General features: G+C 41.0%; 1 protein-coding gene across 1 annotated transcript in view; it reads right to left on the reverse strand.

Annotated features, from left to right (window-relative positions):
* Positions 1-5,615: 5,615 nt before the first annotated feature.
* LOC133413208 (collagen alpha-1(XII) chain-like) overlaps positions 5,616-16,163 on the reverse strand; it is a 54,823-nt gene continuing 44,275 nt past the window's right edge. The window contains 15 exon segments of the mRNA XM_061697259.1: positions 5,616-6,452; positions 8,373-8,543; positions 9,687-9,764; positions 9,980-10,162; positions 10,239-10,305; positions 10,382-10,417; positions 10,518-10,589; positions 12,097-12,150; positions 12,447-12,500; positions 13,193-13,246; positions 13,387-13,482; positions 13,853-13,906; positions 14,365-14,451; positions 14,880-14,957; positions 15,164-15,316. Coding sequence (XP_061553243.1) covers positions 6,304-6,452; positions 8,373-8,543; positions 9,687-9,764; positions 9,980-10,162; positions 10,239-10,305; positions 10,382-10,417; positions 10,518-10,589; positions 12,097-12,150; positions 12,447-12,500; positions 13,193-13,246; positions 13,387-13,482; positions 13,853-13,906; positions 14,365-14,451; positions 14,880-14,957; positions 15,164-15,316 — 1,386 coding nt within the window. The 3' untranslated portion in view covers positions 5,616-6,303.

Consider the following 16,163-nt stretch of genomic DNA (forward strand, 5'->3'; position numbering starts at 1 on the left):
GTTGAGCATGGCACACACACATTTCATACACAGACGCAGAAAAGCCATCTTGTGAATGAAAGTGAATTGGATTACAATTGATGACTGCCCATTATTTACAAAGGGAAAATTCACACCCGCTTGTAGTTTTTCTTTTCACAAGGTCAGCTGGAGTGTTGGCTCTCCTTCTGACACGTTCAAAGGGGAGTCCTTCTCTGCTGTTGCTCTTGGCATCAGGCTGGATGGAAACCTACTGTATTGTCTGTATTCAGCTTGAAATATTGCCCGCTGGCGATTCCACTCCCCTTTATGTTCAAGAGGACATTCCTTCTGTGGTTTTGACTGGAATCAATCTGCTTTAATGGGTTGTTGCTTCAGGGAAGTCAAACCTTGTACAATCATATACTGTTTACTTGAAGCCCATAACCCATTGTAATTTGTCCATTGATATTTGGATAGGGTATTATACTGGCCTTGTGCAGCTGATCAGAAAATGTGTGTTGGAGTGTCTATTTGCAAGTTTACGCGGTAAAAACGAAATCCATCCATCCATTTTCTATAGCGCTTTGTCCTCGTGATTGTCACGGGTGAGCTGGAGCATATCGCAACTGACGTAGGGCGGCTGCACTGGTCGCCAGACAAACACAGGGCAAATATAGACAGACAACTATTCGCACTCACGTTAACACCTACGGACAATTTATGGTCTTCAGTAAGACTAACATTCATGTTTTTGGAAAGTGGGAGGAAGCCGGGGAAAACCCACGCAAGCACGGGTAGAACGTGCAAACTCCGCACAGAACGGTCGGCGCTGCGTTTCGAACACTGAACCTCAGAACTGTAAGGCAGACATGCTTACAAGTGCCTGCCCCATTAAAAATATACGAACTATACTGTATGCAGTATATCAGCCAGAGATATGTTTTAGAATCAAATTTGAAATATGAACGCATGGCAAATGCAGTCCCCTTTTATTTCTTTTGGGTTGTAATACCTCAACTAAATGTATGTCTGACATGACAGGATGTGTGCTGTTGTAGTTGTTATTGCTTCACTATTGGCATTGTTTTAAATCGGCCTGAAATGCTGTGGAAGAATTGACATTAAATCTTGATTATATGGTTGCAATGAATCGTAAATAGTTTTTAAAAAATGTAATAAAATATGTTGCAGTGCCTTTTAACTTGGTTTTACCACACAGTTAATCAAACTACTGTAGATAATTTTTTAATATTTGGACGTGTCTGTGTGTACTGTATGTCACATCACAGAGATGATATGAATCTACCACTACTTGAAACACTGTGGAATAACCCTCCGTTAGTATACACTAAAACCTTATTAAATAGCAAGCCAAACACTAAAATACATGACATCATTGTATTATTACACTACTACTCCAGGTGTATCGTTTGTCAATAGAATGTAAAAAGTATATCTTTTATCCGTGCACACCTCTTACATTCACTTTTACCCGTTTTAAAGAGGTCACATAACAGTGTGATGGAAAAATACGCCCTTCTTTTCCAGCATAGTAACATTGCGTGCAGGTTACAAAGCTTTTGCATGGAAGGAACAAACAGTGCATTAGTTCCTCCAGCCTTTCAGCCTCCAACATAAGAGATGTTGCCACATTGAAAGGACCCAAATAACCTAAACATATCCCGACCATTTTTCAACCGTGAATCACTTCTCAAAACGTAACAGACATCACTGTTGCGGAAGAGACGTGTGGTCTACTGTTTGCGAGGGGACAACCCAACCGCAGACCGATTGATTGGCCCCGCCACTAAGTTATCGCAGATGCACGCTGGATTGTCAACAAAGAAATCAGCAAAAGTGCAGCACCAATGAAGAAAATTACTTTCGAGGGAAACATGGCATAAGTGGATGGGAAGGAAAAGTTCAGATTTAGAAGCAAATGTTCCTAATAATGGCAAGAGAAATAATTATTTCCAACTGCTGCCTTCTTATTTTACTTCAGGAACAGAACTACAGTTTTAGGTGACATTTCAATATTCCTAATTAAATTCAGACGTATAAAAATGATTAAAATGTTAAACGCCGTTTCCAGACGTATTTCCTAAATTTACATTAAAATCCAAAGAAAAAACATGAAGCACTAATAAATTAATCGTTTATATGCTCACTGAGTCTTGCAAGATTTCCTGAAGACGTCATGTATGGCGACGTTGGATTTTTGGGGAAATTTAAAGCCATTATTTCTTTGAAAGTGGTTGTCAATCTGTACAATTTTATTAATCAATTTGGTTGAATGAGTTTCTGTCAGAGGTGGCACGGTGGCCGACTGGTTAAAGCGTCAGCCTCACAGTTCTGAGGACCGGGGTTCAATCCCCAGCCCCGCCTGTGTGGAGTTTGCATGTTCTCCCTGTGCCTGCGTGGGTTTTCTCCGGGCACTCCGGTTTCCTCCCACATCCCAAAATACATGCATTAATTGGAGACTCTAAATTGCCCGTAGGTGTGGATGTGAGTGCGAATGGTTGTTTGTTTGTATGTGCCCCGCGATTGGCTGGCAACCCGTTCAGGGTGTACCCCGCCTCCTGCCCGATGATAGCTGGGATAGGCTCCAGCACGCCCGCGACCCTAGTGAGGAGAAGCGGCTCAGAAAATGGATGGATGGATGGAGTTTCTGTCAAAGAGTGTTCATAGAAGAGTGGAAGAGATCATAAACACAAAGGTAGGATCAGCTCAATTAGTGGAATGGCCAGTTGTTGTAATGCCGTCATGTGGTTATGCATTCACCATATCAACCTGATTGGACACGTCTCATGATGTAACACTATAAGCTTTGCTAAGCGTGTCTCATTTATATTGTTTTACTTTGAGTCATCGTTATTACATTATCATCATGAAATTGTGTATAAACGCACTTTGTGGAACTGGCCCCTGAATGCCTTTCTTGTCCATTAATCCATTTGATACACTGCTAGTCAGTGCGTGCATGCATGTGTGTGTGTGTGTGTGTGTGTGTGTGTGTGTGTGTGATGTGTGTGTGTGCATGTGTGTGTGTGTGTGTGTGAAAAAACACCTGGTGGTTTAGTATGGAAGGAGCCAAACAAGAGGTGTGGTGCACTCTATACCAATCACCATTCAGTTGCAAACTAGTATTTGGTGTGTGCACAGAGACTGAAACCCGTTTGTGTGTGGTTTGGTGTTCCAGACTGAATGTTAGAATTGCATTGCTCAGACACCGCAGCATTATTTATTTGCTATTGTGGTTTGAAGTAAAAGGAGAATAGACAGGAGTATTTGTTGGCGTTTTAGCATGAAATTATGGCAAAATTTAGCAATGTTCCAGAGTTTTCCGTTGCCAGACTGACCAACCAGCAGTATTTCACACAGTCATCGGTAATGTGCATGAACTGATTGATTAGGTGTGTCCCTGACAGTGTAATAGTTCCCTCATCTGACTTCCATCCAGTCAGCGTTAGTTTGGTTCCACCTCAATGATGGTGTGAATGGTTGTCTGGATGTATATGTGCCACGTGATTGACTGCTGACCAGTCCACAGTGCGGTCTGCCTTTCACCCGAAGTCAGCCTGGATAGGCTCCAACTCCCTGCAATACTGAACAGGATAAGGAGTATAGAAAATGGATGGATGGTTTGATTTGGTTATTCTTTGGATGTGTTGGAACCTTTTAATAGGAGCCAATTGAAGTAGTTCAAACATCTACTACCCATGGAAGGCTCACAGGGACGTGTTCCGGGCATGATGTGTCTTTGGGTAAGACCTAGGACACCGGTCTGGTTTTGCTTTCACTGAGTTAAAACTAGCAGGTAGAATGCGAAGCCATAGCCGAACTTAGATAAACAAGAGAAAATACTGTAGATGGACGAAATGTAATTGTTGGCCTCTTGCGTTGGTGATGATTGGGCCCAATACGTTGTAATCGGTCTTCATTAACACTTTCAGCTGGATCAAACATCTTCCTCAAGTCGAAAGCGTGCATCTCAGCTTCGTACTTTACACAAGCACACGGTAGTAGATTTGGCATTGCACTCTCTCATCTCCAATTTGTCAGTTTGTTGTCAATCCTGCATGCATTTAAGAAATAGTCTGCCTCGGAGGCCTGTTTGGGTTACGTCAATGTTGATTCAAGATACTGCATTGGCATCAGACGACAGCCCTAAGGCAGTCAATTTTTCTCGACTGTCATTTTCATGTCAGCCTATTCTTTGTATAGCAAGTGTTTTGACAGATCCCCCCCCCCCCCCCATCCTCCCCCCGTTATGTCTAATATGAACCAGCTGTACACGTTCCCACTGTGCTATACCTGCAAGAGATACCAGCCACCAGCAATAAAAAACCTTCTACAAAGGTGTAGTTCATAGGTTCCCAACCGGTAAAGGGGATAATATTTAAAAGTGGGAAGATTTGGACTTGACGATTTTCAAATGAACTTTCTCTAATTTAGCATAAATTCACCATTGTTATCTTCCAATGACGCATGGATAAGAAACTTTAAGCAGAATGCCATCCCACAGCAGTGGCCACTGACCAGCAGGAAGAGCTGTGTAAAATGTTTTATTGTTCCTCACACATCTACAAACAGATCCTGATGAGTTTACTTCGGTCAGTACGTGACAAGAGGTGAGAGTTGTGCCAGAACAACTCGTGTCTGTTTTACCATGACAACGCGCTTGCTCACATTGTCCTGAGCATCTGACAGCTACTGGCTGAGAAGAACATCACCATGAAGGAGGAACCTGCCTACTCACCAGAACTGGTTCTGTGTGATTTTTTTCCCTCATCCCTAAGACATGGACGACATCAAGCTGGCCATGATGATTGAGCTGTAGAGGCTCCTGGAAGAATCCTTAAAGGCGTGGCAGAGAATGCTGGGAAAGTGCGTCAGACTCCAAGGGGGATTACTCGAAGGCAAACATTGTAGCTTGGATTTGAAATATCTCTTTTGTGACACCAGTCCTGAAACTTGTTTTTGACAAACCGCGTAAAAATCAATGTTAAATAGGATCTTTTAAACATGAAATAAAAAGGCTTTGTATTTGATTTAACTAAAACTTTCACAAGTAAGTAAGTTTTTGCTAATAGGTTTCATGTCCTCATCAGAAAATAATGTGAGTAATGCTGACTCTTTTTGGGGGCGACCTGGATCTCACACCCACTCTTTATCGCTCGCACAACTCAGGCTTATTCTGCTTTAATCTGCATAGGAACTGCATCTGTTTCTATTTATTATATCGTATTCCCTCCATGAGACGGATAATTTGAGAACATTTTTTTTTTTTCCATGTTAGGCATCAGCTCCATCAAATTCCAGTGATTTCCCCATGTATGTAAATCGGTGCTTTTTTTGTGTGAAAAAGACTGAAAACTGCTCTGAGGACTGTGAAGCAAATCAGAAAAGCTGGGAATATTTATGTTCACACTCCTGCTTCTCTTTTCCAGTTGCAGTGACATGACCTGACATTTGGGGTGGCTGAATATGTCTTCGGCTGTCAAAACAAAGTATTTTTCTTAAAGCTGGAATGAACATGTTATGTCACTCAAAATAAAGAATCAAAATCATTCAACTCAAATTAGAGAACTCTGACCAGAGGAATTTGTGGTCCCATTTTCCAACAGTGAAGAAAAATGAGCTGACACAAAAGCAACATTTTCAGTAGTTTTATTGAAAAATGCCTCTTCTGTTTTTTTCAGAAATAAATAAGAAAATAAGGCTGTGGGGAATTCACAACATATGTGCAGTTAAAACATGAGAACAGCAATTCTACTCTATGTCCCATAGTCTTGCATCCAAATCTAACTGCATTGATAGAACACAAATATATTCTGATTTACACTCACTGACTTAATTCTCAGTAAATTATACAACACAAACATGCAAATTACACATCTGGTAACAGAAACAAAAACATTTGTTGAAAAACATTTGGTGCATTACAAGTCAGACTATGATTTGGTTTTATAGACCGTACAAAACAAGGTAGAACAAACCTTTATATAAGGGGATAAAATTAAAGACCTTTTTAATCCGTACGACAGCTTTACATAAAATCTGACTAAAACAACAGCTGGTGGTTGACTTCCTTTCTGCATTTTTTCACAGGATAAGCACATTCAACACTGAAGTCAGATAGTACAAGCAGACATTAAAGGAGCACTAAGTGTGATGAGTGACCTTGTATTGCTAAGTTCTCATGTCAAAACAAGATATGTTCACTATAATAACTATGGGTATCAAACCCATATATACATATGTTCTGAATAGCACTTATCCTCACATAAATGGATCATCAAAGTTATGTAAATACTACACTCTAAGAACCTCTTGTGGTAGCTATGACGCTAGTGTCTCTGTATCGCCTCTGGGTAGCGATCGCTTTCTTCGCTGGTTTCGCGTGTAACCGGATGATTGTATTGTCTCAATTGCTCCAGCGGGCTCCACAGGTAAAGATGCTACCTCCGGTTCCGGCTGGTAGTTGTTGGCTATAGAAAATATGTGGCCAAATCAAACAAGTGCTGCAATTTCAAATGGTATTGCACAATTTTTTTGTCTACAATGCCCCGTGTTAAAGTTTTGCTTCAACACAAAGGAGTATTTGCCCCACAGAAAAGAAAAGAAATTTCACCCAAAAAATTATACTATGAGAATAAAGTCAAAATATTATCAGAAAAATTCAATAAGTGAGAGAAATGTTGCAAATTTGTGAGAACAGTCATAATTTTAGCAGAAAAAGTCATGATTACAGGAATAAACTAATTTAACATGTTTTTATATTACAACTTTATTCCTGTATGATTAATACTTTTAATACTTTTCTTTCTTTCTCCCAATATTATGACTTTATTCTTAGCTCACGTTCTTGCATAATAAAGTGTAAAAAAAAAAGAAAAAAAAACCACCACCACGCTACACTAAACTGGCAAGAGAGCAACACTGAGCACCAATTGGTCCAACATACAAAATAAAAAGATGTTGGTTAAAATTACAAATGGAACATGCTTCGGTCTGGTCACTTTGTAAACAGATGTTATTGCCGGTGTAAGTAAGTTAGAGGGGGGCGGTTATAATGCACAAGCTCAGTACAGATGTTATCTTGGATTTAGTGAAGTATCCGGGATCATACATCATTTACATAGCACAACATTAGTTTATTTACAGTCTCACCTCTACATGTACACAGTTATGAAATCCTCTTTGTTAGTAGTTGTGTTGGGTGGTGTTTGTACATGCTCCTTCCTTGGTAGGAATGCTCTGTCTCTGTTTTTGTGTTCCCAGCGGTTTTGTGGTTCAAGATGCAAACAGGCCAGCAGGTTGCCATCATGGTAGCTTATAGCTTGTGAGATGATGTTAGTGCCAGTCCACTTCCATTCTGGTTTTTGGCTTTTTGTAATGTTTGTTTTAATGTTCATTAGTCATGTCCATGGTGCTTATCCTTTATTAATGCCCTGTAACAAACGGGCAAACATCTCAGAAACAGGACTTCAAACATTAAAGCGGCATAGTAGACTCTGAGAATTTACTATGCCAAACCTGCAAATATTCAGATGGGGTGTGTTGTCTCTGTGGAACAATGTTACAATACTCTATGCAAGGAATCATACACTGCTAGCTAGAGTGATTTACATGCATGTCTTAAATGGAACATCAAACAAATGCAGGTGGTGGAAAGTGGTGAGTCTCTATTGACCAATCGCTAAACAATAGATATTGTCCAATCCAGCCATAGCCAGGCACAGCTGGTCTTTTAAGCTTTGGACTTATATATTGCACAGGGGGCTCAAGTGAGAGCAAATTGAAGAATTCCAAGTTGGCAATCATGAAGATGCAGTCCAGTTATTTTCCATGTGGGGAAGTCGATGATTTTCTACCTCCGTCCAAAATCATTGAATGGACCCATTGTTCACAGAACAGTGAAGTCGAATGGCCCTGAAGTTGTACAATTTGGAATTTGACCAAAGATTTTGAACGGTATCAGAGATAGCAGAAAGGAAAAGCGTGATGACAACCGTAGAAACTTATTTTACAACTTAAAATTGTTACCTACTGATGGTTGGATCTATTTTCATTATTTCCTATTAAAATTGTTTTAAAATGCAAATGAATTGGACATTGACCAGCATCCCAGAAAGGATTGTGTTCAAACTTAGAGGATTTACTGTATGGTAATAATGTAATAACTCTTTTAATATTTTGTTTTCTCTTTTTTTTACCACTGTTATGCGCATGGTAACTTAGGGATAGAGTTTAGTGAATGGTCAGTTTTCTCACGTTATTTTTTTTTCACTACCACAGAACATGCATGATTCTGAATGTTATCATAAAAAGTAGTACACTTGGGTTGCGTGTAATTAGTGTGCTATGTCATGTAGTAGCATGCACGAGCACGACATTTTCGTGTTTACCTGGATATCCTTGTCCGTTGTAAGGGATGCCAACACACTGAGAGGAGTCGCAGTATCCTTGGGGTCCTGGTGGTCCCCTCACCCCGGGATTACCATTACGACCTGGAGGCCCACGAGGCCCGGAAGAGCCAGTAGAACCCGGGGGTCCCGTTCTCGACTCTCCCTGTGGTCCTGAAAAGAGAGGCGAGAAGATGAGAGGGTGTTTTGGAAGGTTGCGCAGACAAAGCCTTATGACATCACTCATAAATATTGAGTGGAAATGGTTGGCTGCCCTGATTTCAAAAATTCCACTTACTCAATTGTAAAACTTGACACCCCCTCCCCCTAAACGAAGTTGTGTAGAGCTTTGTGGAGGTACCGGTACTAGCCACCAGCTACCCCACCCCAACTCCATCTGTCTAGACAGTGAGAACTCAGCATGGAATTCTCCCCCTCGCTCTCTCTGCCTTAAGTGAACCCATGTGTTGTCAACGAAGCCACCAAAGAAAGCTCATTGTGCAACATTCTGATTTTCTCTCCTTCATGCACACTTACAAACACACACATGCACGTGCGCGCGCACACACACACACGCTCACATATTGGATAGAGTCATCAGAGTGGACTTCCTCCCACAGGTCTTCAGTTGTGTCTCACATCAGTCAGCGTTTGGTCTTATGAGGCCGAACTCAACAGAACACATGGTTTACAAATGTCTTCCTCTGACCAAAAGGAAATCTTAAGAAGTGATGAGCTTCAGTATTTATCAAATTCATGTCAGTGTTAGATTATTTGTAGCATTAAAATGAAGACATTGTGACTCCACAAATAATCTAGAACTGTTATCACCACCATGACTGACATCTGGAAATCGTCAAATTGTATAGACAAGTAAAATGCTCCATTTAAATGCATGCTATGGTATGTAGTATTGCAGGTGTGCACGATATTTGGAGAAGCCCGATGCACATAAATCTTAAAGAAGGGTTTTTCAAAGAGTTTATGTGATGCAGCTGCCCAGTGAAGGTGCCTGCGACTCACGTATTTTTGGACAAAATGTTGACTTTTTTATGTAAGCCCTTTTAATTTCACAAAGGGGACTATTCCATGTGTTCAAAAGCTCCACGAAAAGAAAAATGCAGCCACCGTGCGAGTGGGATTTAGTGTAAACATAAAGTCGCAGGACTATAGTTGACCAGCAGCAGCCTGACTGCAGTTGCTACGGAGAGATGATAAACAGAGAACCTACATGCTTATGTTGTTTGCCTCATTGGGCAGAAGATTCAACAATGAAGACCATTGTCAGACTAAAGAGAGAGGAAGGAGCTGTCTTACCTGGTGGTCCAGTTGAACCTCTTTGTCCTCTGATACCAGTGCCTGGAGATCCTCTCTCTCCCTTCTCACCTGGCAAACCTATACAAATAAGCAATAAGAGAAATCATTCCTAATGATAAAATATTGGTGGGAAAAAGACAGCCTGTAATGAGTTGGAATTTAAAGGTCACATATGGAAAAAGAGTTAAGTTGTACCATGTGCAGACTGCACCGGATAGGTTGTTATTTAATTCCATCACACGAGCTTAAACTCAATTTTTACGGAGCGATTCTTTGCAAAATGGCTTAAGTACCTCTTTCTCCTTGACTTCCAGGTAAACCGGCACCTCCTGGGAAGCCGGGTCGTCCGGTTTGTCCAGGCTCTCCACGGGATCCCGGATTGCCGCTTGGGCCAGGTGGGCCCGGTGGTCCTGGATTGTTGCTACGGTAGCCAGAAGGAATCTGGTTGAGCATCTGGTCAATTCTGCTCATTTGACCTGGAACGAATACCAAAACTTGTTAGCGTGAGATGATCAAAGTCGAAAACATTAGGATAAAGTACGTTTTGCTCACTGTTCACAAGCTGTTCGCAAACTTGTCTTGCAATGGAGCGCATCATGTTTTGGGATGCAAAGTCTCCCTGCAAACACAAAATTTGATTAAATCAATGTGATATTGATGGTGGGAAATGACTGATTTAATGAAAGCATACATACCCGCTCGCCCTTTTCTCCTTTAAGGCCAACAGGCCCCTGTTAATCAGAGGAATGTTACACTTTAACGTCATGTGCTAAAAAGCTGTCTTTCGATTTGCGGCATACAGTATGACATGTTTGTAGCGTTGTCACATACTGGGTGTCCTGCGTTCCCTGGTTTTCCTGGTTTTCCTGTAACTCCTGGTACACCTGGAGTGCCAGGATTTCCCTGGAGGGACAAACAAATTCACGACGCAATTATGAAAGTTCATCTTTAATTGCAGAACAGTAAACTTATCCGAATTAAGCAGCGGTGGGGGACTTAAGTCACATGACCTGACTTGTGTCAGACTCAAGTCACCAATTGTACGACTTGTGACTTAGTTTAAATTTATGAAAATCTCAAACTTCATGACTTGACAAAGTCATTCTGTTTATAGTTAAAAATCAGCATTTACAAAACAGGGTTGCGCTTTCTTATAAAGAAAAGTATTTTGTGTGCGTGTGTGTGTGTGTGTATGTGTCATTCATACAAATCTGGAAAGCCACTGCATCCTTTGTCATGCAGAGTCCAGAGGCCACCGAAACACCTACGGTACTTGATTAAGGAAGGCGCTCCAAAGATCATTACAATTCTATTTAAGGATTGTATTTTTAACAAAAGAAGGAATGCAAAAAGAAAATGCTCCACAATGCAAGGTTTGCAACTCAAAGACAAGACACACAACAACTACTACATCTAACTTTATCCGTCACTATAAACCCCACTGATGCAGGGAAGCTATGTTTACATCACAGTTTAGTTCCCTGGTGAAACTTTAAATACGCTTTCTGTCAGTTATGCGTTTAATTGAGAAGAAAAAGTGCTAAACAATACAGAGATAAGTTTGGGACCATTCGTTACGTCCGCTCGTCCAGCATATTTGATGTGGCAGGTCTGCCCATAATGTAATGCAAGTAAATGGGCTGAACGTCATAAAGCGACAACCTACAAAGTTCGAAATAGAAAAAGGTAATGCTTCTAATTCACCCATTCACCCACATGAATATAAATGTGTATGTTTTACTCCTATATATATTTTAATACATATCCCCACAGTAACACTGTTAAGTGCATTGGTAGCTGTAAATATTCATGCAAACATGACACATTTTTGTGTTATTATAAGTGAAAAAACATTCTATAACTTGTGACTCAGCAAAATTGTATGACTTGACTTAGGACTTGCACAACCTAAGTGATCGACTTCCTTGAAATTTAGTGGGGACTCGACTTGCTTGAGTTTTGCAACTGTAACTTGGAACTCGCTTAAAACCTTAAGGTTGAGACTTGAGGCTTGCACATATGTGACTTACCTCCCACTTCTGGTATTGAGTCCATTCCACGTTAACTGTTGCATGAATTAATTTAAACCGGGTTCTACACGGTAACAATTGCATTAGAGGCCACATGTTGCCAGGAACCCAAAAGCGGAGATGGAAACTCACTCATTTCCAAACATCCTCTCCTAATAGCACTCACGAGATATACTGTGTTTGTTTATTTATTGCGTGCTGGCATGACGCCTGCCCTCAGCAGAGTTGAATTAATTACATTCAGACACCCCCTAACCACAGCGAAACGAAATGGGAGGATGCATGCAACATCATAATGGCAGCAGAAGCATGAAGAAATGACAGCAGAAAAGCAATGGTTGTACATCAGTCAAGATTTTTAGCACATAACACACACTTACCATCGGCCCTGACGGGCCTCTGGGTCCAGATGGTCCATCCTTTCCTGGTGGCCCCTGTGAAGAAACAACATACAATCATGCATGGGCTACAACACACTGGAGGATTCTATCCAAGCAATACATCAGTCTTATGACTTTATATTACTTCCAGTCTTCAGTCTGTTTTATTCCATTACTTTTTGTATCAATTAGCACTTTGAATATTATTGTTGACACAAGTTGGAACATGCTGTGTAAGCACAGAGGCTTCAGTAAGTGTGTGATCAACTTTCAAAAACAATTAAGTGAATGTTGCATCCATTTGTGACTACACTAAAAGTGCAAACCAAGCAGGTTGAGGTGGTCCTTACCCGCGCGCCACTTGGTCCAACAGAGCCCAGAGGACCACGCGGTCCAGGAGGACCCTGGGAGAAAAAAAGAAGACACAGTCAATCGATGTGCAATGACGGGAACAACCTCTTCATGCAGTTACCAAATTTCTCTGCTTAAATGGACTATAACGACCAAAAATCATGCATTTCCTCATTTATTAAGCTAAAGTCAACATACTAAATTCAGACTCTAGACAGTTGACACATGATATCCATAAGAACATGTACAGTACATTAACGATGTTATATGCTGTGATAAAAACCACAAAGGATCTGCAGTTGAAAAAAAAATAGTCTCTGCAGTTGAATGGTGAGAATCGCCCCAACAACCTTAAATAAATGGCTTTGGACTAGTAAAGCAATATCATCAAGATGATCACAAGTACCAAATGTAGCGTTCAAAATTCAAACACACACTTTTACAGAGTCAGTATTATCTTCAGTTACAAGGCTGGGAAAAGAACATGTTCCATTCCCCATTTTCCCCTTTGGTAATCTGAGTCCACGCTTCACAATGTAACTGCATCGCTGGTCTCCCGTTTGTCAATCATCGCGCCCCACTGAGAGTGTGGGTGTCCCTGAGGATGGAGGGTAATCCTCCCACTCATGTGTGGTTTCCATTCTTGCCGTGTCAACTGAACCCAGGCTCCAGTAGCAGTAATTCTCTCCATGAATACTCTCTTACTTCTTGTTCATTAACCACAAAAAGGAAGGGGTATACTTACTTGCAGACCAGCTAGGCCGGAGTCTCCACGATCTCCTTTTGGTCCGGGTTGACCCTGAATGTGGAGGGGAAAAATACTTATTCTGACTTTTACTATACATTCCAACCACTGATGGTTGTGGACGGAAACATTCTAGCTATTCAAGAATTTGTCCAATACTGACAATGACAGCTTTATGGTGTATATGAACTCACAGGTGCTCCAGGTATAGACAGTCCGTTAGGACCTTGAGGACCTGGTGGTCCCATTGGACCGACAAGTCCTGGCTCACCACGTGGACCCACTGGACCCTGCCAAGATATACAACACAACCCAGTACTTTTAAAAGAAGACAATCCTTATCAGATATCAGATTTTGAACATAGAAAACTGACTTTGTAGTTAAAGAATATTTAAGATTCTTGATTCCTAGACTCCTAGACCAAATAACTAAAATCAGATGTTGCTCCTTCTGTTGGTGTGATTGAACATATTGCTGCAGCAGACTAATAAGTGCTTCTGGAAACCCACAGCAATAAGATTTGGCATTCCAAATCTGGGAATTGTTTTTGTCATTGGCTAAACACTGGTTAAATTCTTCCTTTTTTGAATTGAAAACAGATAAGGATCAAATGACAGTAAAAATATCAGATGTTAAAAGTGAAGCAGGTTTCTGCTCACAGGTTTGCCAGGATCTCCTCGATCTCCTCGTGGGCCCTTAGATCCTGGGCCACCCTAGAAAGGCAAGCAGTCAAAAGGCAAAGAGTGAGTGCAACAACAGGAGTAAGTTCCAACAGCCCTAAAATGTTCAGCCATGCAAATGATGCTTGCACGAGATGAATGGGTTTACGAGCGGACATTATCCAGGCTTTTCTGTCGTTTTTCCGACAGGCATTTATCTTTTGACGCTACCCCTTAAACCCACATTTCATTGCACGTGACTGGCCTCATGCTCAATTGCTCTTCTCAGAGGAAAATAAACTATCTCTTGAGATGAGGGACATCCTCAGACTTCTGGAGCTCAAACTGTATGACAGGCAAATGTCAAACTGCTCTTTATAGTCGTATCATCATAAGAATGTATGGCATTATTATCATTGTCTAAACATGTATGAGCTATGAGAGAAGTATTTTATCAGCGGTAGATGAGATGAAGACAGGTCAGAGGAAAAGGGGATGTACAGTAACCTTACCGAAGGACCGGGTGGCCCCTGGGGGCCGATGCTATCCTGTGTGCATGTGCAGGAGTGGGGAAGGGCCGGGCATTTTGCCTCAACTCGCTGGAAACAAAACACACAAAAAAAAGATTAGATGAGGAAAATACACATGTAGATAAGATCTGCAATTAGGGGTAAAACAATTTTATCAACGTCATGAAGATTGTTTTAGCCTAATCAGGGAGAGGTCGTGCTGCAAAACCCCAATCACTGGAAATTAGGGCAGAATAATTGGAAAAATGTGCATGCATACTCCTGGTATGACCAACAGAATCTTTATAAATGTATTTAAGTGCCAGATCTATAATGATAGCAGAAGCACTCATTTTCATATTCCTTAATGTCCAAGTTTCTATTTGCTTCAATAGAAGCACAGTAGAATCTATCAAGATGCCTTAAAGTGAAAAATAATTAATCAAAGTTGTAATTCAGAGCACCAACAGCTGAATGACAATGTTATTGAACACCACTGTTTTTCAAATGAAACTTACCGTGGCAGGCAGGTCGCAGCATTTGTCTCGGCTGATCCAGCTCAAGCTGCAGATAATATCGAACATCTGGAGCTGGAACTAAACAGTGGTAGACAAAAATATTGAAGGGTGTTAAAAATGGCTTCCATACATGACATTGCACAGTGTTAAAAACAGAATACTGGAAACACAGCACTTTTTACTGTATGTGGACACACATGGGAATGATTTCAAAGAATTCACTTTAATTAGTTGTTCAATGAAGTTGTGAAAAGAAGTGAGATGCTGAGTCTTGTTTCGCTTACTGTTGCAGACTGCCTCCTTCCAGACCGAGCCATTTTGCCGAGCACTTCGTAGCCCTCCAGTGTGATGTTGCTGGCCCCCTTGATGGGCTTCTCCCCCACCTCTAGGCAGTCCAAGTGAAGCTTGACTTTCTCTGGAGAGATGGTGATGTGGAGCTACAGAAGGAAGATGATGGACAGGTGGCACATTGTTATACAACACATTATTGTCTTTTCCAACCTGTGCAGCTGCCAAACTTTCAGCTATGCTATTATTTGATCATGCTTAGGGCTTTTGAAAATATGGGTTTGATATTCACTTTTGGATTTATTTGGGGTCTGACTGACTTTTAAAAGTGAAGGAAATGAAGAATTAAGGAAAAAGTGCAGCCTTATGTATAAGAACAACCCCACTGAACCCCGTTTTGTATTTCACCCCGTTTTGTATTTCATCCCGTTTTGTATTAAGCTTCTAAAGACGCTCATACTTCACATCCACATAATTGTTTCTTTCAGGAAACTGTTTAGACTTTCTAAAACTCGGTTGATTACGCACTCCAATATTACCATCCAGTGATTCCTGATTCAGTACACAACTTCTATTTGATGCCTTTGCTGATGAATGGACCAGAGCAGAAGGAAATATACACCAGTTGACAGCACCCTGCAGTGGTAAAACTGCAGACAGAGTTTGTATAACAATACAAAATGACTTGAGTGTCAAATTGTGTCCGGAGAGCCCTGCTTGGCATCATGAAACTATATCAACTATATCGAGCTTTCCTTTCACCAGTGCACATTTCCCCCTGTTCAGCAGTTGGACAAGCTTTCTTTATATTACAATAAGCAAGCTACCATTCCTTTGTATAAAGCCTTAACAACCAAAAACATGACCAGACTTCCTGGAAACTAATCTCTTGATTACTTCCTTGGTACCTGGGCCTTGGGTGGACTACATCATGAAAGTCTTATGCTGAGGATGATATTGTTTGAGCCAAAAAGGTAATACAAATATTGTATATCT

The sequence above is a fragment of the Phycodurus eques genome, chromosome 14 (genome assembly GCF_024500275.1).
Source record: "Phycodurus eques isolate BA_2022a chromosome 14, UOR_Pequ_1.1, whole genome shotgun sequence".
NCBI classification, from domain to species: domain Eukaryota; kingdom Metazoa; phylum Chordata; class Actinopteri; order Syngnathiformes; family Syngnathidae; genus Phycodurus; species Phycodurus eques.